Below are 24744 nucleotides of genomic sequence, written 5' to 3' on the forward strand. Positions count from 1 at the left end.
TGCCTGCCCTCGGCAAGACATTCAAAGACTTGGAGGCTACGGGAGGGAGGAAACCAGACTGCATTCAGATCCAGCACCTTCTGCTTTTCTCATTTGCCTGCAGGAAGGTTGGGCTTTGAGTCAGAAATGCTTTGGCTTGGAGGGCTTACAGAAACTAAAAAAACACAAAGCAAAACACAACAGCCCCCCAAATACACATTTGGAGAAGGGAGCTTGGGCCATTACTACTGGAGTAAACCCTGAAGACACAGTGCCTGGGTGCGGGGACTGTCCCTCCCACTCCTGGCGGCGATCAGGGCCACAGGGTCGACCACTCACAACAGGAGCCAGTCTGCAGAGCCCAGGCCGAGGAGTATGCCTTCGCCTTCCCCACGGCAGAGACACCACGGTGACTGTGTCACCTCTGTCGGCGGCCCCTGCGGCTGCCTCGCATTCCTCTCTCCCCACAGGCCCCTGTGGGGACTCCCCCTCTGTCGCGTTAGGAGAAGGATGCAGGAGCCAACACAGGTGCTCACGCTGCCCCCGGGGCCCACTGCCTGCCCGTCCTCCCCAGCATGCGGGAAGACTGCTCAGTAACACTAAAACCCCCACCCGGGCCACGCCTCTTTCCCCGAGGACCGCCTGTAAATAAAGAGGAATTCTACACTGGCTGCGAGACGACTTTCCCTTTCCCGCTGGTTTCGGCATTCCCCTCGGGGGGTTGTTGCTTTGTGAGTCCCAGGTCGATGACAGGGAGGGAGACGAGAAGTCTGAGAAGCCACGCAGGCCTTGTGGGAGCTCCAGGCCGTGTTTTCACAGGTGTGCCGACCAGCCCGTCTTCCCCGGGGGGCAGGGACTGGGCTGTTCCTGTGCAGCAGCACATTCTGGCCGCTGATGTGACCACCGCGACTATGCTCAGTGGTTTGATCAGCGGTGTACGGGCATCTCCCTGAATACCATTCCCTTTCTGAAACCAGGCCAACCAGTTTCCTAACAGGAGCAACGCCCCCTCCCCCCGCCCGACACAGCGGTTTGGGTGCCCTCGGGCCGTGAGGCAGTGAGAGGCAGAAACTTGGCCCGCTGTCCAGAGCGTGCAGATACAGACCTTGCGAGCACTCTTCCACATGTTTTTCATGTAGGCGTAGGTCACCTGAGGGTGTCCTGTTGGCAGGGGATGGTCAAGCTGCCGAGACGGGTCAACTCCCAGGAGCAACACCAAGGTTTTATGAGCGAGAGCCTTCAAAACAAGAGCGGTCGGGGTATAAACAGGGCCGGACTGGGGAGCACACGCCCCCCCAGGCCTCCCCCGCCACCCCCGGGGTGGGGGCGGGCACTCACCAGCCTGCCGCTCTTGCCGCACAGGCTCGCGTACTTGAGCCAGGTCCTCATGTCCTCGTGGGGGCTGACCACAAGGGACCGCACCATGAGGATCTTCTGCCAGTCCTCCACGATGCGCTGGCAGCCCTGGAGCGTGCACAGGTGGGGTCACACGGGGCCTCGGCCGTGTTTTAACCCCCCGAGAGCGACAGGGAGACCGCCAAGGAACAAAACCAGAGACCCATTTTTATAATCTCAGCTTTCTCAAGGGAAGGTTCCTGTGACCGAAACTCCCATGTGGGGCTTCTCAGAATTCGAGAAGCAGCGGAACAGGGACTCCGGGGCTCTGCCACGTACTACCTACGTGACCTCGGGCAGGGCGGCCAGCTTCTCTGTGCCTGATCTGCGAAATGGGACAAAAACAGCACCCACTTCACAGGGCTGCGGTGAGGGCTGAAGGGATTAAATTATGTAAGCTTCTCTTCTGAATTAAAAATCATGCATCGATTCTTTTTAATTAAAAAAGAGTGACTTAATCATTACAAAGGGGCTAATTTTATATCAAAAGACTTCTGAGGGGAAGGTGAGCCTCTCCCTGCCCACCTTCACTAGTGAGTAGCCAGACTCAAACACGCCCCCAGGAGAGACGGGTTTGAGATCTGCCGTGGTGAGTTCCACGGCACCAAACAAGCTGTCCTCTGTGGAAGTCAGCCCGCACGTCTGGGAGCAATGGCGGGAGGCTTTTCTCCGCGACAGGACACAGACTGGGCCTGAACAAAGCCCCCAAGAGGAGATGCAGTGCCAGTGAGGCTGACCTCTCAGGCTGCCCGTGGCTGGGGACACTGGCTGGGGGTTTCAGTCCAGTTGACCTGTCCACAGAGGGGCGGTCTTCCCGCCTGGCAGTTCGGGGAGTGTTCTGACAGCGAGCCGTCGGTGAGAGCCAAATTCCTACCCCAAACTTAATGCTTTATTTTCAGGCCTTGGGCTATATCTTTCCATCCCATTAAGTGCAATGACAGTGAGTTGGAAAGTTAGAAAAAAAGAAAAAAAGTATATTGAGTGAGTGTTTTGATGACTCCTCACCATCTGCTAGTTTCTCCCGGATGCTGAAATAATGTGGCCCGCCAGGCAAGAAAAACATCTTATCTGGAGACAGGAAAGTCACGAAGGCTTGAAATGATGACAGTGCCTTGGACACAGGAAAGTTGGACATGGGTCTCCCCTCCCGGAGACTCGGGACCACTCTCCCTCCAAGTCTCTCATTGGATTAAGTTCCACTTGTTCTGATGGCAGAAAATTCACCAGAACTCTGGTTTGGAAACTGCTCACTGTTACAGGCACTTAAAAAACCAGGGTGTGCACAAGTCAAGTGGGCAGTGCTCGCTCCGGTGTCCAGCAGACAATTTTCCATCAAAACATTCGGTGGGTATTTCATAACCGCTAATGGGACATGGGAGGGGACTGCAAGTGCCCGCTGCAGAGCGCAAACGACTGCTGGATTCGCCACGACCGTCTGCCCCTGGGCTTTCCTTGCCGGTGGCATGCGGCCGGGACACGGGCAGGCTTTGTCGCAGCCCGCTGAAAAGCCTGGGCACGCAAACCCTGATGGTCTGAGGACAGAATCTGGAGTGAGGTGTGGACTAAGACCAGGGGAAGCAGCTTCAAGTTGAGAAGGCTGCTTACGACAAGGAGGGGGACAAGAGGCTCCGGAAGTGGTGAGGGCTTTCTCCTGCTGTGAACCGCCCGCCCGCCCGCCCGCCTGCCCGCTCAGCGGCCGGGAGGACTGTCCTTTCCAAGAACACTTAAGACTGCCGACTCCTGGGTCCGGACTCGACAGCTCCTCAGGAGAAAATGATCAGAATGTACAATGAAAACACTGACGGGAGACTTGCACAAGTTTCTCCAGGACGGGAAACTTCAGTGGAAAAACGTCTGCATGGAGATCAAGGGATGACCGTGACCCGAGGAACTGCACGTGGCAGGCCGTGGTCAGTGGGCATCAGACAAGCCCACCGGAAGAGCGGGACGCAGGTGGCCAGCGACTGGCTTCCGAGCCGAGGTGCTCGGGGCTGGCCGCGTATGGAATCACCTGGGGAGGCTCAAAAGCTACTGATGCTGGCCTGTCCCCAGGAGTTTCGATTTATTTGGTCTGGGCAGTGGCCTGGGTATCTGAATTCTTAGAAGCCCTCCAGGTCATGCTACTGTGCAGCTGAAATCGAGAGCCACTGATTTTGAGGTTAAGATTCTCAACTGGCTGCCTGTGTTGCTTATCAAAGACATTTTTTTATTCCTAGAGAAGGATAAAAGGAGACTGGGAAACTGGCCACCCTCACAGCTACGGGCTCAGCTGAAAAGTCTTGGAGCGGGGGTGCCCAGCTATTTGGCATTTCTGCAAAGAGGAGTTGTCTTGGGCCACACATTAAATACACTGCGACATGTAATCACACAAAAAAATCACATAATGTTTTAGGTAAATTTAGGGTTTTGTGTTGGGACATATTCACAGCCACACTGAGCCGCATGCGGCCCGTGCGCTGCAGGCTGGACACCCTGCCTGGGGCGTTTGGCTTTGAAGCAAACCGGCCGGTGAGGCGGCGGGAAGCCTACCCCGAGTGAAACAGGGGAGGGAGGGGGCCGCTACCTGGGCTTCCCGCCAGGCTCACCTGCAGTCTCTCCCACCAGATCTGGCGGATGATCTCCCGTCGCTCAGGGACGAGTTTGTACTGGATCACCTCCTCCAGCTCGGACAGCATGTGGCAAGAAACCATGGCCTGACGAGAGCAAACCGCACTCCGACTTAGCGTGTGTGAGCCATCCAAAGCCAGGACCCACCGCAGCCCTTTCCTCTGGCGCAGGCTGCTGCCCGGCAGCCTGGGGGCCCTCGGCAGCCCGCGCTGGGAAAAGCGCTGGGAAGAGCCTCAGAAACGACCGCTGCGGAATACCCGACACTCACCCCGTACGCCCGACTGTAGCTCTCGCCGGCCATCGCGGTTAGCTCGGCGTCCAGCAGGTCCCTGGCCTTGTCGATGCACTAGGAGGGAAACAGGAAACCCCGGAGCTGAGCTCCGGACTTGGGAGCCGAGGGCAGTGCTGCCACTCCAGGCTTCTCAGCGAGCCGTGGCGCTGCCTGTCTCGCTTAAACGCCAACGATGAAGAGAGCAGTTCACCAGAGAAGGGGAGGAACCTCTCCCCGGGTCTGAGCCGCTGGAGAGGCGCACTATCTGATTCCTCGGAAAGGGCAGAAATGTAGGGCGGCCAGAAGCCCCACGTATACGATAACACCCCCAATCCTGGGTAACGGGGGAGGGGGAGGGGTGCTTAGAACCACTGCGTTCTTGCAGCTCAGGAGGACGACTTAGGGGTCTACCCGCTGCCAGCCTGTCCTGGCCGGGCACGTGTGTGAACATGCCGTTGCGTGTAAGCAACGGCGCCAGGGGGTCCGCTCTGACTTGAAGGCACCTCGTCCTCACGGGACGGTGCCTCTGACACTGGCAGAGGGATGCCCCGCCCCCCAGCCCCCGTGGGAAGATGGGAGCTCTTGGGCCGGCGCCGTGCACGGCCCAGGTCTCAGTCCTTGTCTCCTTGTTGTGCGGAGCAGAGCCCCAGGGGTGGCACTGGGACCACAGCTGCGGTTCTCTGTGCTTCATCCGCTAACACCCGCCCCGCCGAGCCCTTCCTGGCTTGGACGTTGGGGGTTAATTACCGTGTCCCCATCCCTTAAGCGCTCGGGTCATTCACCCAAGCTCCCCATTCGCGACAGCCTGGTGCCCTGACAGGGTGGATGGGATCACTCCGTTATTCCACTTGGCAAGTCAGTGCAGGGCTTGACTTCCCCAGGTCACCACCGTGCGACACGCCCCAAGAGCCGGGAGAAGCCGCGGCCGCCTCCTGCTGCTGCGGAGGGCGCCCGAGGAAACGGCCGTCTCTCTCCGCCACCAGGAAGGCTGAGGCAAGGCGGCGACTAGGATGCCACGGGGACCCGAGAGGCTAACTCCACAAGCAGTCTAAGTGGTCACTCCCAGAACACGTGTCTTCTCCTCACGGAGCACTGCGCTCCAAAACCGCCCTAGTGCGTTCACGGAGCCGAACTCCAGAGCTGCAGGCCACGCACAGTCACCTCCTCCCCGCTGGGTGGTCTGGGCACGTGTGGTGCTCACCTGCTGTGCCAGGGAGAAGAGGTCCTGGTGTAGTGCCAGCACGGCTCTGTAAAACGCCCCATCGTGGGTGTCCCGAGGGATCATACAGGTGTACTCCTCCATGCTGTCCCACTGACCTACACGGAGAGGGGAAGAGAAGAGAAGAGAAGAGAAGAGCATTATTAGGGCAGTCGACCTGCTGGGCTAAAGGCAGCACCTCCAGCGGCCTTATCACTGTTTCTGCACTTAGCTTGGGGCTCAAACCAGACAAACCCGAGCCTGACGGACCAAAACCCCGCCGAGACCCCCACTCTGTGGGGCCGAGCAAGCCAATCTCGCACACAAAGCCACGTCTGTGTCAGAAACACGGGCCTCCACTGCTGTCCCAGGGCGCTCCGTAAAAGATGGGAGAAGCAGCAGGAGGCGTGTCAAGAGGGTCTGATGCAGTAGCTCGTTAGCCTGGAGAACTCTCTTGGCTTTCTCCGGCTGAGACGGGATGGCTTTCTTCCCTACTAGTGAGGCATCTCAGAGTTCAGTGGTGCGTTGGAAATCACCTTTTCCCCTTAACAACTGAAAATGGCCATTACCCAGACACGGGACAGGATCAGACAAACAGTTTGCCTGTTTCACTGTAGCAGTACCTTTGCCTCAGAAAGGAGGAGATAAATACTTTAAGGGGCTCTGCTCTAACAGAAAGACCGGCTAGGTCACGGCACAGTGGTCTCTGTGTCCTGGCCAACGGGGAGGACAGCCGCAGCCAGGAGTGCAGTGGAGCAGCTTCCCCAGGTGGGGTGAGCGTGTATCGAGCGCCAGGACTTCCAAGACCACATGCAGAAAAGATATCGGCTTCACCAGCAGCGAACTGCAGGGCGGCCAATTTTGTAAGGCATTTGCCCGCCGTTCACGCCAGTCCAGCAGCTTGTCCATTCTCAGTGCCTCCGGGCAAAAGCAAAACAGCAAACAATGACTCTTCAGGAAGCAATTCATTTTTGAGAAATGTTTTGGATCCAGCCCAGAGCTTGTGAAAGGAAAGGATATAAGCTCTGTGACTCAGGAGGGATAGCGTGTAGGCAGCAGGTTACGTAACCTTCCTCTGGACCCGACGGCTGAAAGCCTTTCTCCTGAGACATCCTATGGGCCCTTCCCCCTCTTACTAAGAACACCCCACACAGGTGGTGGGGCCTGGTGTCAGACACCTACAGCCTGTGAGGACTGGAAGGGAACCATCGCTTTTAAAGACCTGGGGGGTGGGGGAGGGTGGGCGAGTGTCGGGCAGCGAGGAGGAGATGAGAGAAAACAAAGCTGTCAAAGTGTTTATAATTGAAAGAGACAGTGAAAGGCATATGGGTTCATCACACTATTTCATTCAATTTTATGGGGTTCATTACATTGTTTTATTCAGTTTCATGTGTTGGGAAAGGTAAGAAATAAAAGTAGACAGCTATCTTCTCTATTCTTGCTTGGGCTAAAGACGTGACGAGTGGAGCTCTAGCAACCACACTGGGTCATGAGGTAGGCTTGGGCGGACAGACCCCAAACAAGGCAGAAATATGGAAAAAGACTAATGACGGTCGAGTCAGAATACTAGTCTGGGAATTCCTACCTCGAGATTCCATTCAGGAGAGAGAAAATAAACCGGTAACCTGGTTCAGACGAGAACCCCAAACACACCTCACTACATAGCTTAACTGTGACGCTCACTCACTGCATTCCTCCCGTCTAACAAGCTAGTCAAAATCCTCAGGGAGAGACAGCCAGAAGAGACGGGAGTGAGTACAGACTGTCAGACACGTCTGCAGACCTGACATCCTGCCTGCGGCCACAGCACCTTACGTTCGGATGTGAGCACCCAGCCTCACCCTGCCCACGCTGACCGGGGTGCCTAGGAGGCAGCCTTACCTAAACCCCAGGCAGCGGCAGCAGCCATCCGGGCCATCTTGGCTTGGGTCTCATCATTGACCAGGGTCCACTTCTCACAGCACTGCTGGTGGAGCTGCCCCCTGAGCGGAAGGAATTAGACAGTTGAGTTCACTAAAATCACCTCTATAACCTGTTCAGGTTATAGAACTGCCCTCTAGGGTTTGCTAGGAGGCCACAGAGGAACTGGATGGCAGGGGCCTGCCTTGAACCGGGAGCTTTTACAGAAAAGGCACTTTCAACTGGGTCCCCCGACAGAGAAGTGACTGCTGTTTGCTGTTTGCTGTTCCCACGGCCTGGTGCTCACAGTTTGTCTGAGAGCGAGTTTATCGGAGACAGGGACCGTGTCCCACTCGGTGTGATGTGAGATGTCCTCACCATCTGGCCCCCTTCGTAGCTATTAAGTAGCCCCCTCGCACGCCAGCGAGTCCCACCTGTCCCTTTGGCAGGCCCACAGAGCAAGCACTCCGAGGAGAGACACGCCGGACACGCGTCTTGGGCGCGAGGCTGCAGGGAGAACTGGCCCTTGAAGCACTACACAAATGGCTGCAGGCTGAGCCGCCATCAGTCTGCACAGAAGGAAGAAGCTCTTCAATGGCCGCCTCTCCCCGAAATCCAGACGCTGCTTGTTCTCAGAATTTTGCGCAATTACCACAGGTGTGGCAACAGACCATGGGATACTGAGACTGTGAATGGTGCTCAGCAGGCGCCAGCAGCCAGGGAGAGTGGAAGCTCTTCCAAGAACGGAGACGTCCTCGTGGCGGTGGCAACAGGTACCTCCCCACGCATGCCTCCGAATGGAAGGAAACGAAACTCTGCTCCTGAGCAGATACCAGCCCCGCTTTCACGTGAGCTCCAAGACTCGGCTCGGAGACCCCACGGTCTCCCCTGCCTTCTGAAAGAGATGCTGAGGGTGTTTTAGCTTGGCACTGGGAGTGAGGGCGAGTCCCAAGACACCCAGCTCAGAAGCCCATGGGCCATGGGCTGCACTGCATTACAGGGTGGCACGGGTCGGGTAGAGATAAACACGCTGACCGGTGACTACATCTAGGACGACGGTTCAGGCCCATTACCCAGGATCAGGGCACGGCAGTCACTAGCTTCACCTCTCTCTGGCATGTGATCGAGAGAGGCAGGGGCGCAAGCCTTTGGACTCGACACACAGCCAAGACCAGGAAGGAAGAGGAACTGGGCAGCCCCCGCCCATGCACTCCCCAAGGCAGCTCAGGGACAGAAGCAGGATGTGCCTAGAAGCCCGCATGGCTACTCGGCCCCCCCGGGGCTGCTCCTACAGCAGCGGTGCTCCCGTCGTCGTGTGCGTTGGAACCCAGTGGGGCTTCTTCAACGGCACTGCTTGGTGCCCTGTCCGGAGCCCCTGATTCAGGAGGTCTGCACGGGGCCCAGGACGCACATTTCTAACGAGTTTCTGGACGCTGCGGTGGCACAGGGGCCACAGTGTGGGAACCACTGGCTCGGGGCACAGGGGGAGCCCCTCCGGGCAGTGTGTCTTTGCTGGGGTCTGGCCTGGAGGTAGAAAAGAAAGCTCCACAGCTTCCGAATGGTTCTTCCAACCCTAGAGTTCAATTTTTTTTCCCAAATACAAGTGAAAGTTCATTTAGAAAGCCACAGAGGTAGGAAAAGCGAGCCAGCCGGGCTGCGTGGGCTCGGGAGACGAGTCCCAGCACCGAAAGAGAAGGGCCGGCGGAGCAAGGGCGCGCACCCCGAGGGAAGAGGAGGGGACAGCAGAACTCAGATTTGTACAGCTCGCTGCCGCAAGCGGTCCGGCATCCCTCTAGTCCTTTGCCGGGACCCCCCTTTCTGTGCCACGGGGCCAAGGGTGTAGCTTCGCTTTTCTTTCAGAGGCAGGGGGCAAGCTCAGCATGAGACAGCAGGGACTGCCACCCCGAGAGGCGAGGCAGGAGCAGTGCCGGGGCGGCGTCCCGGAGAGGCGGCCCCGACAGTGAACACAGGCAGCGCCTTCAAGCCGCAGCCGTGCCGCGTGTCACCGCTGTCAGAGCTCTGCCGGGGAGGCGGGGTTCCTCTTTTGCAGGAACCAAACATTTGCTACAAGGAAGAATGCAGAACATACTGAGTCTAACTCTCAAAGGCAGTGGGGGCAGAACAAAACCAAACAAATAAAAAACATGAGACTGGGGGCGGGGGGGCGGGCAAACCCCTCTCACTGCCCACCAGGGAAGACCAGGGAAGAGCCCCACCCCCCCAGACTTGGACTTTCCCACCCGGGGCCGCAGCAAACAGCTCAGCAAGTGTTCTTTCATTTGGAACCCCTAAGTGGTTGGCTGACGCCCAAACAGTCTGCTCTCAAGGACCCAGAGGCCATGTGAGGGACAGTGGGGGGCGGGAGTTCACCGAGGTTCGCTTCGCTCCAGCTGCAGGTGTGGCTGTGTGCATAATGGGGCTGGGGGGCTGGCCCTTGCAGTTAGCTCCCTGGAGGCAGACAAGTGTGGGGACAGTGGCAGCCCTAGATCATTCCCGATGCCACCTCTGGCGAACACCTGCCTCAGGCATCTCCAGGATATGCTCCGAGAGCAGCAGCGACTGAGACACTGCACTCTGCATATAACTGACTGAATGAACCACGTAAGAAGCCTACATATAATCCGGAAAACACTTTTGCTTCTTTCATCTCTTTTTAAAAATCTCTTTAGGTCTGCTGCACCCTTAAATCCCCTGGTCAGCGTCACCGGCCACTTACGCTTTACAAGTGATTGTAAAGCAGGGACGGACCCAGGAGACCAGTTCTAAACAGGACCAAGTCCTGCAGCGTCAGGGCACCTGCATCGCTGTGCTCTCGGGGGACCTCCGGACAGACGGCTGTGTCAGCTTTCCTGTGACTCAGCTTCCCAACGGTCACACGGGCAGACCAGACAAACCTGCATCCGCAGTCTCTTCTAATACACGGGGCTGTCCCTGCTTAGCCTGTCTAAGGGAAGTGGCTGTCTTTCATTCAGAAACGGCAGGCGGGGGAAGAGAGTGGGAAAGGTTTCAAATGAGGGAGAGGCAGTTCAGGCAGGCCTAGAAATACGGGGAAGATTTAGCAAATAAGACAAATGAGCAGAAGAAAAGGTGGGCAATTCAGGAAACTGAGTGGGTGAATGCAGAGAAAAAGAATTCCGGCCAGAGCGCAGATTCCGAGGCGGAGGCGCCGAGAGATGGCGGAGAAGCGCGCTGAGGTTGCAACGGGGGTTCTGATGCGGCTGCGACATTTGTCCCAGAGCACTTGAGGAACTGAACAGAGTTGAATTTTAAGAATGTTTACATTGCTTTTTTACTCTTCCTCTTAACAACATATGGTTGTATGATAACCAATTTGAAAGTTAAAGAAAACTGTTTTTGAAGTAATGTGGCTAGTTCTTGCTAGCATTCCTTTCAGCAGAAGAGTCCACAGTGATGGGCACGCCCCGTGCCTGCCGGGTTCAACGCGGCGGCCGTGAGCCGCACTGGCTACTGAGCACCTGGGATGTGGCTGGTGTGACCGGATGTTCAATTTTATTAATTTAAAGGAGCCGCATCTGGCTCGTGGCCGCCATATCAGGCAGTACAGCTTAGATGCCTGCTGGACAAAAAAACCCAGCTTCAGTTGCACAAACTGATGGAGCAGATCTGATAGAGCACGCTTGCTCAATCTCCCGAGGTACGTGGGTATGGAACGCTAATTATGAAGATAAGCAGTAACACACGAATCTCCCTCATCGTGGCTAAGCCAGACACACCAATGTCAAACAACTTTCGATGACCTGTACATACGTGCGACCCAAGGCCTGAGGCTAAATTCGCTGACGTCAAGTTTTCAAGCACTACGTCACAATATCTTTTACTTGGGAAACACAACTTTATATTAAGAAATAAAAATAGCAATCGTTTACCAAAGGGTATCTATAATTAGGTGTAGCGAGAGACCATTCTTTTTAGAAGTCTTTGATTTTTTAATAACATTTTTTTAAACTTCCAGAGATATAAAACTTTTAAACAAATCAAAATTTGCCTGTATTAAGGAGACCGGGGTTTACTGCTGCAACGGAGTATTATGCGGTCATCAAAAGGAGGAGGCAGCACCCTGGTACCGACTGAACCAGCGGTCTCGCGCTGCTCAGTGGGCGCCGGGCGAGCGCAGGGTGCCGAGCACAGCGGCTGAAGGTGCTCACACGTGCCCGCGCCTTCCCTGCGAGTCTGCGCGAGCTGTGCGGGCAAGTCTGAGGGACAAGGACAAGACTTGGTTTTCACAGGGCTGTCGCTGTTGTGTACTCCCGAATTTTGTGCTGTGTGTGTGTTACCTTTTCAAATAATAATGCTTTTAAAAAATGAATTAAAAGTGTAGCTGGGGAAAAAAAAAAGCCCCCAGCCCCGGCCGAGAGGCTCCCAGCGGGCTGGAGCGTCGTCCCGTATATAGAAGGGCTGCAGGCTTGGTCCTCAGTCGGGGCACATACAGGAGGCAACCCACTGATGTTTCTCTCCTCTCTCTCCCTTCCAGAATCAGTGATAAAAAATGTCTTTGGGTGAGAATAAAAAAAGTAAATTAAAAAAATTAAAAGGAATGCTTCTGATATTCCCCAAAAAATAAACAGAGGAAGGAAGGAAGGGTCTGCAGAGACGGAAGGTCCACGTGCAGGCCCACACGCCGCGGCGCAGGCCCACAGAACCCCTCTGCCCCAGCCAGCGGCACCTCCTGAGCATCTCTGGACCCGGCCGCCTCCACCCCCACTGCCCGCGGCCTTCCCTCTCTGCCACCACCCCCTCGCCCCTCGGATGGCCTCGGAACTGGTCTTGCCATCTCCTCCTTGGCACTCCTTCCACCCACTCTCCAGTGTGCTCCTAAAGGGTTTTTATAAAATAAACCCGTCAGTCATGGCTCTCGAAATATTTGGATGGCTGCCCCATAGCCATTAGGTTCAAGGTCAAACTCCTAATCTGGGCTATTAGCCCCACATGCTATGGTCCCTGCCTGCGTCTCCTGCGTCACCTTTTACTTCTTTTGCTACATCACCCCAACGCTCCAGCCATACAGAACTTTCAGAACCTTGAACGTACTGGGCTTGCTCCTCCTCACCGTACAGGCCCAAGCTAGGTACCACTCCCCACGGGAAGCCTTCTGGAGCCTTGGGAGCCTGCATCAGGGCCCTTATTTCCCACAGCTCCCTGGGCTTCCCTGTGTAACTACATTCCTCTGTATTCCGATGGCCTAGTCGTCTGCTCCGTGGGCTTGGGGAAGGCAGGGGCTGCGTCCGTCTTGGTAATGTGTGTGTCCTGACAGGGGCCTGTCGGACACTGGCAGTGAGTAAGTGCTCAATAATCACTGGCTGAACGGGTGAATGGGGCATCCATGTCCAACAGAAAGTCAGATACTCTACTCTTGGAAGGGTGTATGGCATTTTAACTACTTAAAACCGTAGTTAAACAATGGAATGATTGTAGTATGGCCTCTTGTTTTAACTATTTAAAAAAACTGCACTTAGCCTTGGCTGGCGTAGCTCAGTGGATTGAGTGCGGGCTGCAAACCAAAGTGTCGCAGGTTCGATTCCCAGCCAGGGTACATGCCTGGGTTGCAGGCTACAACCCCCAGCAACCGCACATTGATGTTTCTCTCTCTCTCCCCCTCCCTCCCTTCCCTAAGAATAAATAAATAAAAGATTAAAAACAAAAACAAAAACAAAAAACTGCACTTGATGCTGCCATCCCTCCTGGACTCCCCAAGCCAAGACGCAGCCAACTGTTCTCAAGCATCCCTGTTGCTTTTACCTGGAACACCCTCCTCCTCTCCCCACTCTCCTTCGCCTGCCTGGCACCGCACCGGGGTCCCCCCGCAGGGAGCACGGCAGGATCAGCCCGCTCCCTCCTCTGGCTTCCGAAGCCACGTGCTCATCCTGGGGTCACCATTCGCTCAGGCTTTAGTTCCTCTGCCTGGTGCTCGTCTCGCCCACCTCATAACGGAGGAACAGCCGTCTGTCCTTTTTACACCTAGAGCCTGGCACAGGGCTGGGCACAGAGCAGGCATTCAAGAACGCAGACGCACCTGAAGACGGCAGCCACTTGCCCCTTCCTGAGCTCGCTGGCAGGTGCTAACAACGACAAAAAGACTAGGAGGTCTTCGCCAGTGAGTCGAGGTCGGGAGGCTGGATAAGAGGAGCAGGTGCAGATCCCAGAGCGGAACCAAACCTGTCCCAGTCCAGAGCATGATAAAAAGTTTAATTTTTATTTTTAAAGACCCTTTCTATTTAGCACTGAGACAGAACAGGGAGAGAAAAACGCCAAAGTGATAGATGACTCCTGGAAAATACCAAGTCAAACAGAAATGAGAGTCTCAGGAGAGAACTCCGTTTAGGGGAAGCCTTCCAAACCCCAAGGTCAAGGATGCGACGCCTCCAGCAGCCACTCAGCCACCAGCCTGCTGCAGCTCACCATTCTCCCAAGGCCTCGAGGCAGCGCATGCGGCCCAGCATCAGCTCCGGGTCGTCCTTGTTGGTGTCCATTTTCTTATCGTAGGCCACCAGGGCGTCCTCCCACTCGTGCAGTTTCTCGTACCAGGTGGCCTGGATCTCCTGCCCAGTGGAGAAGAAGGGAGACCATGGTGAGGAAGGCTCGGGGAACGAGGAGGGCACGGTTTTTGACCCACACGCCCTTCCCTAAGGCGCGGCGCTGTGCGGCTGGCACTTCGCCCATCAAAGCGCGTCTCGGCTTTGAGCGAAAAGGACTTCAGCATGTCTGCAGGTGTGTTTGGTGACGGTGGGGGTGTCGGTCCCTTGGCACGCTGATGCCACGATCCCGGGACAATCCGAGAGTAGATGTCAGGTCGTGCTCCTCCCCCCATCACTCCCTGCCCAGACACAGAGGTCACCGGAGCTACAGGGATGTGAGGACAGGAGAAACCACTGGGATGGCAGGGAGCCTGCGGAGACCTCCTGCGCGGATGCCAAGGCCTTGACCCGTGGGAGTGCTGCCGGGGGCCACGCGGGCGGGAGGGCAGCGGCTTGCCTGACGGGGCCAGAGGGGCAGGCCGCATCTGTGTATTTGCTGGAGGAAAACAACTCAGTCTTAAAAAGCTTCTGATTCTCTTCATCTCCTCATACATTTTTAAACCTCCAGGAAATAGTAATTTAAAATATAATACTACCATTTAAAATTCTTTGGAAACCCCGCCCCCCCCTTCTCCTAGAGTCCCCCATCCAGTGTTCCCTCCTGCTCAGCGCTGGGCAGCTTCAGCAGTGCCAGGGCCAGAGGGCGGATTCCTTCACCGGGCAGACGGCGGGCCACGCTGAAATTCCGTGTTGGCCACGTGAGGAAGAGGCGCTGCGGTCTAGAAGGTGCAGACCGCGGCTCACTTAATGGCCAGGGGACTGTTTTATGTATCTGTCTGCCCTCCACCTCACTTCGCCTGCTGGGCTTCATCACCGGCTTAGTAAATGACTATTTCTCTACCGGACCGGGGCATGGCTCTCCAGGGGTTTCCTTAACAACCATGCGATTCTGCAGTGAAATTTGTATGCTATAATGCAGGGCCCGCATTACTTTCCCCCATTACCCTCCTCTCCTTTCTCAATGAAACTGACATTTGAGGGCCATATGCACTAACAGCAACTCTGTTAAGCTCACTGGAAGGGATCTTTCTTCTTGAACCTCTGTCAGGAGGTCATTTCTATTTCAGGGCACTCGCCTGCACTACCTCCCCTTGTTGGTTTCCAGCGGAGCCAGTCCCCCCTGCGGCCCCTGCACTGATCCCGCTGCCGCCGCAGCCTTTTCTCCCGTGCCGGTGGGTGGTGGGGTTTCCCGAAATGAGCATTTCTGGCTCCGTGGAAGGCACAACTCCCTAAGCTTCATCTTCCAAGCCTGTCGAGAATAATGCCTCGACAGGAAAGAGGAAACTTAGAGAGCGAGAGTGACTGCAAATAGAGTGTAAAATTAACCACTCTTAAATTAAAAGGTAACACTGGAAAACTCCCATTTCGAACTTCTGTCCTGGGGGGGAGGAACAGAGGGGGCTAATGACTAATGGGTGGCGCACAGCACGGACAAGCAGGAAGCGGAGGGAGCGGCACAGGCAGCGGGTCAGGCAGGGGGCAGGATACTTTGAATTGCAATAGACCGCAGGAACTATAAGGCTTAAGCAATGAATCACACAAAATTCTAATGAGATTGCTGTTACATAAATTGTGCTGAGAAAGCGCAGGCTCTGCCAAGGAAAAGCAAGCCATTGTCAAGTCTAATATGATTCAGCTACCTAAATATAACAGAACACCCACCACAGGTTTAGCAATCGCCCTGAAGCTAACGGCCCCTTCAGAACCTGGAGCCGGGGGCTGGCACTCCGAGCCCCCGGGTAAAAGCGGTCTGTTGGGAGATCACCCGAACCATCCCCATCTGGGGACGGTCATGGAAACCTGGTCTCGGTCGGCTCTCACTGCGGCGGAGAGCCTGAGGCTACCCAAGGGCAGGCCAGCTCTGCCTGGGCGGCCCCTCTCCCCTGACTTGCTTCCCTGTGCAGACAAGGACTGTGGCACAGACGGAAGAGACGTTGTCCCTTCTGTCTCATCTTCTGGAGAGATGCTTTCCTAGTCCAGTTCCAGGTCTGTGCTCGAGAGGCAAACGATTCTCGTAACGGTTCCAGTCCTTGTGTGAGGCAAAAGCCTGGGAAGCAGTCACAATTTTTCTTCACGCCACCATGCTGGACTCTTGATTAAGGTAAACCAGAGCAAGTGACCGACACAACTAATGAAAGGTTCCTTATCGAACATATGGGCCCGGAACTTCCTGACCTTCCAGGAAGTCAATGCTAAGTTGATTAAGCTGATGCCTTATATACGATTAGGAAGTTCCCAAAGCACCCTCCCAGTACCGCAGAGAATAATGGGGACATTTTAATATTGGTAGGGCAAAGACGGCAGGAGAGAAGCTACGTCAGTAATAATGAAATGGAACCATCACTCAACAGTAGGTATAAATGAAGAGTGTATTTTTTCTGGAGAATTGGCCATGGTTTCATCTGAATTATGTACTGAGTGTTAACTGTGCGTCAGTGACCGTGCCAGCTACCACAGATGACACAAAGATAACTCAGGCTGGGGCTCAACACCTGGGCTCTGATGCCAGACTGCCCATGTTCAAGTCCTGGTTCTGCCACTCATGCCCTCTCTCAGCTCAGGCGAGGCTGTTACCCTGTTGGGGCCACAGCCTCCTCACCCATAAAGTGGGGTAACGGCAGGACCCACTCACCAGCCTGTTGCGAGGACGGAATCGGATGAAGGACATAAAGCTCTCAGCAACGGGCTGGGCACACGCCACGAGTCTGATGACCACCAACTGTTACTGTTTACAGACTCTGTCTTTAGGGGCTGTGTTCACTTTGTTGTGTTTCCAAGCAAATTAGATTATTTTATTATTTTTTTAATTTAAAAAAATTAAATTTAATTGTCTCCTTCATCCTTAGGATGAAGGTAAGTTGCATCAGACTGTTACCAGTCAGGGGAAAAAAAAAAAAAAAGAAAAGAAAAGGAAGTAACTTTTTAGCTTGTGGCCAAGTGCCTCCTTAGCTAGGTTGCTGCCTCTTGCTTTTCTAAGGGGAACGAAGCACTCACCAGCTCTCCGAAGTGTTTCATAGCGTATTCCAGCACCCCGGCCGCTGCCTCCGGCTGCTGCAGCTTATTGTTGATGCTGGGAAGACAAAAGGAAGAGGTGGTCACACTCGACACTGGGAGCCTGGGAGGCGTGGGGTCCGTTGTGGGCAGATGGCTCGCCAGCACGGTGGGGCAATGTCTTGCAGATGCAGAGAGAGAATCAGTGAGCTAGTGCCATGCAGAAAGCTCAGCCTGAGGGGTTTCATCTGGACCCCAGGCTCCTCGCTTTGAGGGGCACACCTGGTGGGCAGGAAGCCTCGCCTGTTCTGGGGCTGGTTTCCTCTCGGGTGTTACAGGTCAGGAAGCACGTGTCTGTCTTTTGACCCAAAACTGTCCCTGCTGTACAGCAGAACCAAATGAAGCACCTTTGAACTTTTACCTCTCACTTCCTTTCCCCAGTTGCCTTCAATGCCAAGAATCATCAAGGTAAATAAAAATCAGTGAGCTCTGTGGGCAACACAGAAATGGCAGTGAGGCTGGGTCATTCACGTCAATGACAGTGAACCCCAGGGACTGTGGCCATGCAGCCGCCTTGCCTGCTCCCCTGACAGAGCTCATCTCCTTGGGGTTCGGATGCCTCCTCAGTCCCACTGCCGACCTCTGCAGCAGGCGCGGGGAGACCACACCCAGCGTTTCCTGCCCGGTGTCCGGAGGAGATGCCTTTCGCCAACGACATTCTACTCTGCTGATGTCATTGGCGGGCGGCACGTGGACAGTTGGGACTAGAGGGTCATAACTACACTGGGGCACCTAAGCAGGAACGCAGGGAGGCCTGGAGTCCGTGCATCGGAGAGGCTGAAATGGTCCTGACAGCAGGGCGGTGCCAGCTTGTTCCAGTAGGAGCCTGTGTAAGAGGGTGAACAGCAACTAACCCAACACTAAACCGAACTCCGCTTGCGGAAGGTTGTTAGGAGGGAGGGCACAGGCCTGAGGAGGTCAAAAGACAACACGATTATGTCTACCCAAAGGCAGGGTGCAAAATGTGACGGATCAAGTTGGAAGTCTAGACTGGTTTAACAAGAAGAATGCAGTTTATTGCCCTGAGTACCAAGTATTGACTAGAATGAATTTTTAAGTGGCTTTAGGAAATTCCAGGTTTTCGGTTCAATGTGGTAACATGGCAAGAGACTGCTGTTATAAATATTATTTTTAAAAATTTGAGTGCCATCACATTTCTTCCAGTAAAACCAAGAGGGAACTGCCCAGAAATCTGATGAACTAGAGCAGTTGACATTTGTGAAAGCAATAATCTAATGCCTCATATTTATAAAGCACATTTCAAATAATCTTTCCGATCCGCCACTCCCTTGACCTCACACACCCTGGAAGAGAAACGTACTTTCAGTCCTGTTTCACTCCAGAGGAGACTAAGGCAGTGATTTTCCCCAAGGCCCACAGTGACCGGGGACAGTCCCCATATGACCAAAGCAATATGGTGCTGCTTCTCTATTAAGACGAGGAGGGGGATGGGGGTGGGGCAGTGAAGGAGCTTTGGATCTGGAGTCAGAAGACGTGCATTTACACTCCTGGAGGTCCAATTCTGTGACTTATAAGCTGCACGACCATAACCAGTTTTGAGTTTCAAATTGCACATCTATAAAATGGGGCTAATACTAACTCCTTCACAGGGTTCAGGGATTTAAATGAAATAATGGACATGAACTTGCTAAGCAGGTCTTTACAAATGCTTCTTCCTTCATCTGTTTTTGTCCAAGAATGGAAGTTGCTGAACAGTTATATGTTTGTGTACAGAAAAAGCACACATGTAAGGTTGACGCCTGAGCCAGCACCAGCGCATCGCCGAGTTCCAAACTCATCCTGAGCAGGGCTACTCAGATCGGGGGTCCAAGCTCTGGGCACCAGGCTCTGTAACTGGAGGTGGAAGTGACAGTATAGCTGTCCCCTCTTCTCTTTCTAGGAGTGGACAGGCAGCCTCATGTGGCACCCACTGGCAGGCCCGCTGGTGCTTCTGCGCAGGTCCCGAGCACAGCCGTGAGGCAGAACATTCTCCGTAAGTTTCCTGCTACGGGATTCAGACATGTTTTAACGTCTCGGTTTCCTTTCGGAAGCCCGCTGGCGGTTTTCCGAGCTGAGAACGAAAAGCCAAGTCCACAGGGACGAGCCCCACTGCATGTTCACCGTGAGGCCGTCTCCCCCTCCCCCCCCCCCCGGCCCCGGAGTCGGGGGCTTCACCTCGCTGCTCACTCCCGTGGGGGTGCGTGAACTGTACTGGTAAGTACTATTACTGGGTGTGGATGTGTGATGACTGCGTTTCTTGAACCCAAAGAAAGACTTTGGAAGCAAAGATGATGGGAAAAAAGCCACTTTATCTATTATACTATTACCAAATATGTAACATACCATATATAAACATATATAATTTATAATCCTAACATGGACTATTGGAATGGCGCTGGTGTTTTGATGAGGAAGATAAGGGGCTCCTTGCCTGGACCAAAAGAAGTTAACTCTATGAGTCAGACATCAAAATCTAGGTGCCCTAACAACTGTGTTCCAACCTTATGTTCTAGGACATGTTCTGTTTTCAAGAGCAAATGATAAACATCACCCAAGCTTGCCCCACTAGGGACTGAGCAACACGAAACCAAAGCCCCTTCCCGCTCCACTCTCCCAGTCGGAAAGAGCCGTCCAAACACCGACCGGACCGGGGAGCAGAGACTGGACACCGCCGGGGGGAACAAGTCTTACCGTCCCGCTGCTGTGGCTTTGACAGGCCTCCAACACAGCTTTACAAATGAAAAAGGGGAGCTCATCACATGGCCCCAACTTCTTTAAGGGAAAGCCCAGACAAGTCACCTGCCTAACACTTCCCACCTGAGTGTGTGCGGAGGCAGGTGAGGAGGCAGAGAGAGCCCTAGGGGTGGGGGCGGGGGGGGGGAGAGGGGCTGGGCTCACGGGAGGGACTACCGATGCGGCCTTTCACAGCTGCCGTGAAAATGGGGGGTATGCCTTGCGATCGACGATACGCTCGTGGCCAACAGTCAGGACGACCCCTGACAAATTACCCCGCTGACTAAATGGACGGAAACACGCCCAGGGAAAATGAGGGGGATCGGTCTGAGAGTCCTTTTCAAATCCTGTTCTTGGACCCTCATATGGAGACCCGAGTGAAAAAAAGAAAGGAGATTGTACAGTACACACTCTTCCGCTTGCTCAGAGTAGAGATTTTAAGTTAACCAGCTGCTGGTACCCATTTGACTTTTCCTCCTCCCTACCTGTATTTTACTTCCCTGCAGGAGTTTCTCCCTAAGCCGCATCTCTCCATTCCTTCCTTCCGAGTCCCCAGTCATGCCGACAGGCTGCCGAGGGAGGCCAACATGGGGGTGGAGGCACTGGCAAGGGAAGTGAACAGAACTCTTGGTGCTCAGAGAGCCTGCCACCCTGTGTAGGACCTTAACTTGTTTCCCTTCCTCCGTGACTTCCGGCACTCTGCCGTGGGACACGGTCTATTGTAACAACAAAGATACCTAAGTTTATTGAGAGCTCACGGTACCAAATGCTTATATGTGCATCTCCACCCTAGGAAGCACACACTATGGTTTATAGTCCATTTTCATATGAAGAAACTGGCCCAATAGGTTGCAGGCTATTGGATATTATCCTTTCTGTTAAAAATTATACCATTTGGAAGGCCCTTAAATAACAGCTAAGAGTACAGTGTGAGCTCACAACGGGAGGGACGTGTCTCAGTTTCCTACCCTCGGCGTCAGCAGGCACGGAGTAAACAACTGTAAGACAAAGGGAAGAAGAAAGCACTGGGTGGGATGTTTGGATTCACTGATTCTCTCTCTAGTCGGCCATTCGGGAGAAAGGAACCCTACCTACTGTGCCTTCCTCACTGATACTGTGGCTAACCCTCCACTCTGACCCCTAAGCGCCCAACCCCTATTTTTTAAATTTCCTTTAGGAAGCTGCTAGCATACCTTAAAGCCTCCTAAGACAACACGCGGCCAGGCCGCCGCAGCAGGCTTTCCCAGGGCAGCTGGTTCAAGGCCACCAGGTTTACGGACAGCCCAGTCTGGCGAGTGTGGGATAACTCAGCGCCCATGGAAACTCGGTAGTTCTAGCTACCAAGTCCTCAGTCTCCTGCCTGCTTGGGTGACATGAGCCTGTCCTTTGAAATATTCCCCTTTTAAACTCAGATGTGGTTTTATGAGACTGGAGGGAGAGACGGATGATGTTTGACTCATGGGGAAAAAATCACCTTTGCTCAAAAGCCCCCTTAATGAGGAAGTCTCATTTTATGGGGCAGCTGGGAGTTTTCTACAGCCCGTTCCATAAATGCTCCCTTGTGTGCCCCTCAGTCCTTCCCTGTTAGTGCTGGAGGCCGGTAAAGGGCAAACTGTTCACGCCCCGGCCCGACAGCACAGGTGACACAAACCAGGCCCCGCTGACCACAGTCCAGGCAAACGGACCTGACAACAGACGAGCTCAGCGGGACGGAGGCCTGGGCAGCAACGTGCCCACAGCAATAGGGGCTGAACCGGCAGGTTGACCAGATTTCCCAGCTCCTTTCGCCGTCCACTGAGGCCACAAGGAAAAGGGGGCTGCGTCGCAAGCACTTCCTAGACAGCTGGATACCGATTCCCACCGCTGTCCTAACAGGGCCGAAGGGATATACATTCTACCCCAGATTCCAGGGAGAACATCCAGTGAGATCTTACGTAGTCTGTGAATCTGCAAGGCGAATGGAAACTGCCTGTCCGCATGCTCAAACCCAGGGCCCGCACATGAACCTGGTGTTAGGAGGACAATGAGGAGGGGCAGGAGAGGGCAGTGAATTCAGGCAGCGAGACGGGAAAGAGGCAATTATACAGACATTTGCAGTCTCACTTACTCTCCACCTCGAGGGTTAAATTCTATTAAAGGAAGCTGAATTTAAGACCTCGGAAAAGAAAATTCTTGACAACTGAGAAAAGGCTTCTCAGAGTTGAGCTGAATTAACAAACACAGATAGGAAACTGTCTCAGCGCCTTCCGTACTAAACAGATCCCACCAAGCACCTCTTCTCCCTACTTCCCAGAAACCCGTTTCCAGAAGCGGGGACAGTGTGTAAGCTGAGGGACTCCAACTTGAACTTCTTCTTGACAGGCTGACAGGCAGGTTCCCCATCGAGAGTGAAGCTGAGAAGCTGGGGCTGGGACCGGGGCCATTCACTTCTCTGTGACCTTCCCTTTTGAGTTCTTCCTTGGGGCTTCCCACGGGTGGGTGGCGACCAGCCGCACCGAGGGCGGGGCCAGCAGGCAGGGTCCGTCTTTAACTGCCCCAGGTCTCCATGCTGCCACTCCTGCCACCTGAAGGGTCTCCTGAGTCCCTGCCCCCAAGTTTCTGGACTGGTGTCCAAGCCAAAGTAGCTCGGCCGGGGAACCCCTTCTCGAGTGGTTCATTTGGTTATTTATTGACCTCCTCTCCCAGCCATGGCGCCTTGGCGACCTTCAGCTATTCAGAGCAGACCGATGGCAGGGTCATCGAACACCGAGCGGAAAGCCGGTCAGACGGGAGCATCCGCAGTCCGTCTGGGGAACTACTCAGGCCCTCCCAGTGCTCCCTCGGGCATTTACGAGGATGCCAGGCACTTGCTTCCCAGTGGCCATGGGCCTTCTCCTATTTCTAGGGCAGACCAAAGCCTGCATTTTATGTGGTCCTCTGTCAAGTAAGAATTCTCTGAATTCCCTTGGTGCCAGGCTGGTGACACATGGGACCTTGGTGGCCTGAATGAGGTGCTCCCATCCAGCCAGGATGAGGCCAAGCTGGACACTGCCTCGGGTCCTCATGCCCATATAGGGCGATGACTGCTTTGGATCATCCCGTCAGTTCTGCCGGCACCAGAATGTAGCTCTGCGCCCAACATCCAGCCAGAGACAGAGCAGCTGAGCTCCCGTACAGGGCCGGGCGGTTTTGGGGTTGGCTGGGCCCTGGTGTCTTTGTCAGGCAGTTCCCCTGGGACTCAAGTGCCAGCAGAACGGACTGCAGAACTCCAGCCTGGGATCGTCTCCTTTTGGACAGGGTCACTTAAGAGCAAAAGGACAGCAGTGAAGACAGAGGCAACGTGCAGACATCTGAAACAGGACACGGAGAAAGGCCGCGGGGGCGACTGAAGTGCAGGCATAGGGGAAGGGGAGAGAGGCTGGCAGGCCGCAGCTACCCACTGATCCCCGGAGGCAGGGGACGAAACGGCACCACCACGTCCGCCACGGTCCAGCTTTCCTTTCTCACTTCCGGAACTTCGGAAAAGGAACTTTAATCCTTTTCTACACACTGAGAAAGACAAGGCTGGCCTTGCTACAAGGTTTCAAAGCTAAGACGTCCAGTGTCCCTGGAGCCCTCAGGGACCTCAGGCACCAAGACAGAAAAGACTTGGTGCAAGAGAGGCGGCTGGCCTCGGACAACCCAAACAGGCTCCCGCCATCTCTGCGCGGTGGCCTACAGGAAAAGAGCTCTGGCGGCTGTCCTCACCCCCTCCTGCGCCCAGTCACAGTTTAAATGGGAGGCCTGTCCCGATACCTAGAGGACATGCTGAATCAGTATGTGAGAAAGTGGGGGCCTTAACACTAGGAAAGATAGAATGCCAACAGCTGCCCAGATTAGGGAAAAGGGAGACAAGAAATCCTGTTTTTTCAAGACCAGTGAGGCAAGCATACCTTTTTTTTTTTTAATTAAGAAGAATTTGAGGGAGGGAAGTCCACCACAATACAATCACCTTTCCAAAATACTATTTTTACTAACGCACAGTCTTTTTAAATCCTTATTTTGTACACCGTGGTAACCAAAGCATTCCTGTAATTGTGTGCTCTGTGGTTTCCCAGGACACGGGCACTTTACACGTCACCCAGGGCCTGCACAAGGACTCGGAAGGGCTGCAAACCAACTGCGTCCTGCTGGGATCCCGCATCCGCAACCTGTGACTGGTCTCGCGGGCGCCCCCTCTTGGCCGGCTGGGAGCAGCACTTGTTAGATGACCAGGCTGCCAGCAGCGCTCCCTCCGGGTCAGCACGTCTGTGCTCGCTCTGTGCCTGTCAGCATGTGTCCTGGAGAAGTCTGCGAGGTCGGCTCAGGGCCTCACAGTGCCCGTTCCCGGAGGACGGGCACAGTGCTCCACGACACGCCAGACGAGCCCTCCCATTTTGCACTTCGCCCCCAGGCACCACCCGGCTGGACGCCCCAGCACAACGCGGGCCCCTTGCGCCGAGAGTGTCGAAGCACACGGTCGCGCTGGCCGGGTTTCCAGCCGGGGGCCTGTCAGAGGTGTGCTGTAAAAATGACGAATGGCTGTCACGTCTCCAAGGCTCCGGCTGATTTAGGGAGCTATTGGCAGGCACATCACTCCCAGCATGTCAGCCAGTTAATTACTTCCAACTTTATCTTTCTTGTCAACACTGCTTGACAAATTGGCCATTATCTTTTTATTCTACAACAATGAGCGCTGCTCCTTTCCTGGTGATGCCCGGAGGTCTCTCCTCCCTGCGCTTCTTCACACCCAGAGCAAAACGAAGAGCCCCGTGAGCGACAAGGAGAGAGAGGCTGCCAGGAAAAGGAGGGCGGAAAGGAACGAAAAGCAGAGAGGGCTGGCAGGCGGGGTCCGGAGCTGATTCCCAGTGGCCGGGACTCGCAGCAGAGCCGATACTTGGGGTAAAATCCCGACTCCTCGGCTTCTCGGTGTCCAAGAGCTCTGACTCGGTCTGCTATGGGGATGGAGTCGGTGAGCTGGCATGCAGCGAGCTGGCCGCTCCGAACATCCCCACTTAACT

The 24744-nt window shown here is 54.7% G+C and overlaps 1 protein-coding gene across 1 annotated transcript in view; it reads right to left on the bottom strand.

The window, feature by feature from the left end:
- Nucleotides 1-24744, bottom strand: part of MTOR (mechanistic target of rapamycin kinase) — a 110492-nt gene that overhangs the window by 24682 nt on the left and 61066 nt on the right. Inside the window, exons 29-36 of the mRNA XM_045858452.1 lie at nucleotides 16937-17012; nucleotides 13767-13906; nucleotides 7332-7432; nucleotides 5454-5569; nucleotides 4250-4327; nucleotides 3960-4067; nucleotides 1318-1443; nucleotides 1085-1216 (exon numbers count right to left, since the gene is read on the bottom strand). Of these exons, the coding sequence (XP_045714408.1) occupies nucleotides 1085-1216; nucleotides 1318-1443; nucleotides 3960-4067; nucleotides 4250-4327; nucleotides 5454-5569; nucleotides 7332-7432; nucleotides 13767-13906; nucleotides 16937-17012 (877 nt within the window). The remainder of the gene's footprint in view (nucleotides 1-1084; nucleotides 1217-1317; nucleotides 1444-3959; nucleotides 4068-4249; nucleotides 4328-5453; nucleotides 5570-7331; nucleotides 7433-13766; nucleotides 13907-16936; nucleotides 17013-24744) is intronic.

Source organism: Phyllostomus hastatus, unplaced genomic scaffold, assembly GCF_019186645.2.
Source record: "Phyllostomus hastatus isolate PE091 unplaced genomic scaffold, TTU_PhHast_1.1 phas_scaffold_182, whole genome shotgun sequence".
NCBI lineage: Eukaryota > Metazoa > Chordata > Mammalia > Chiroptera > Phyllostomidae > Phyllostomus > Phyllostomus hastatus.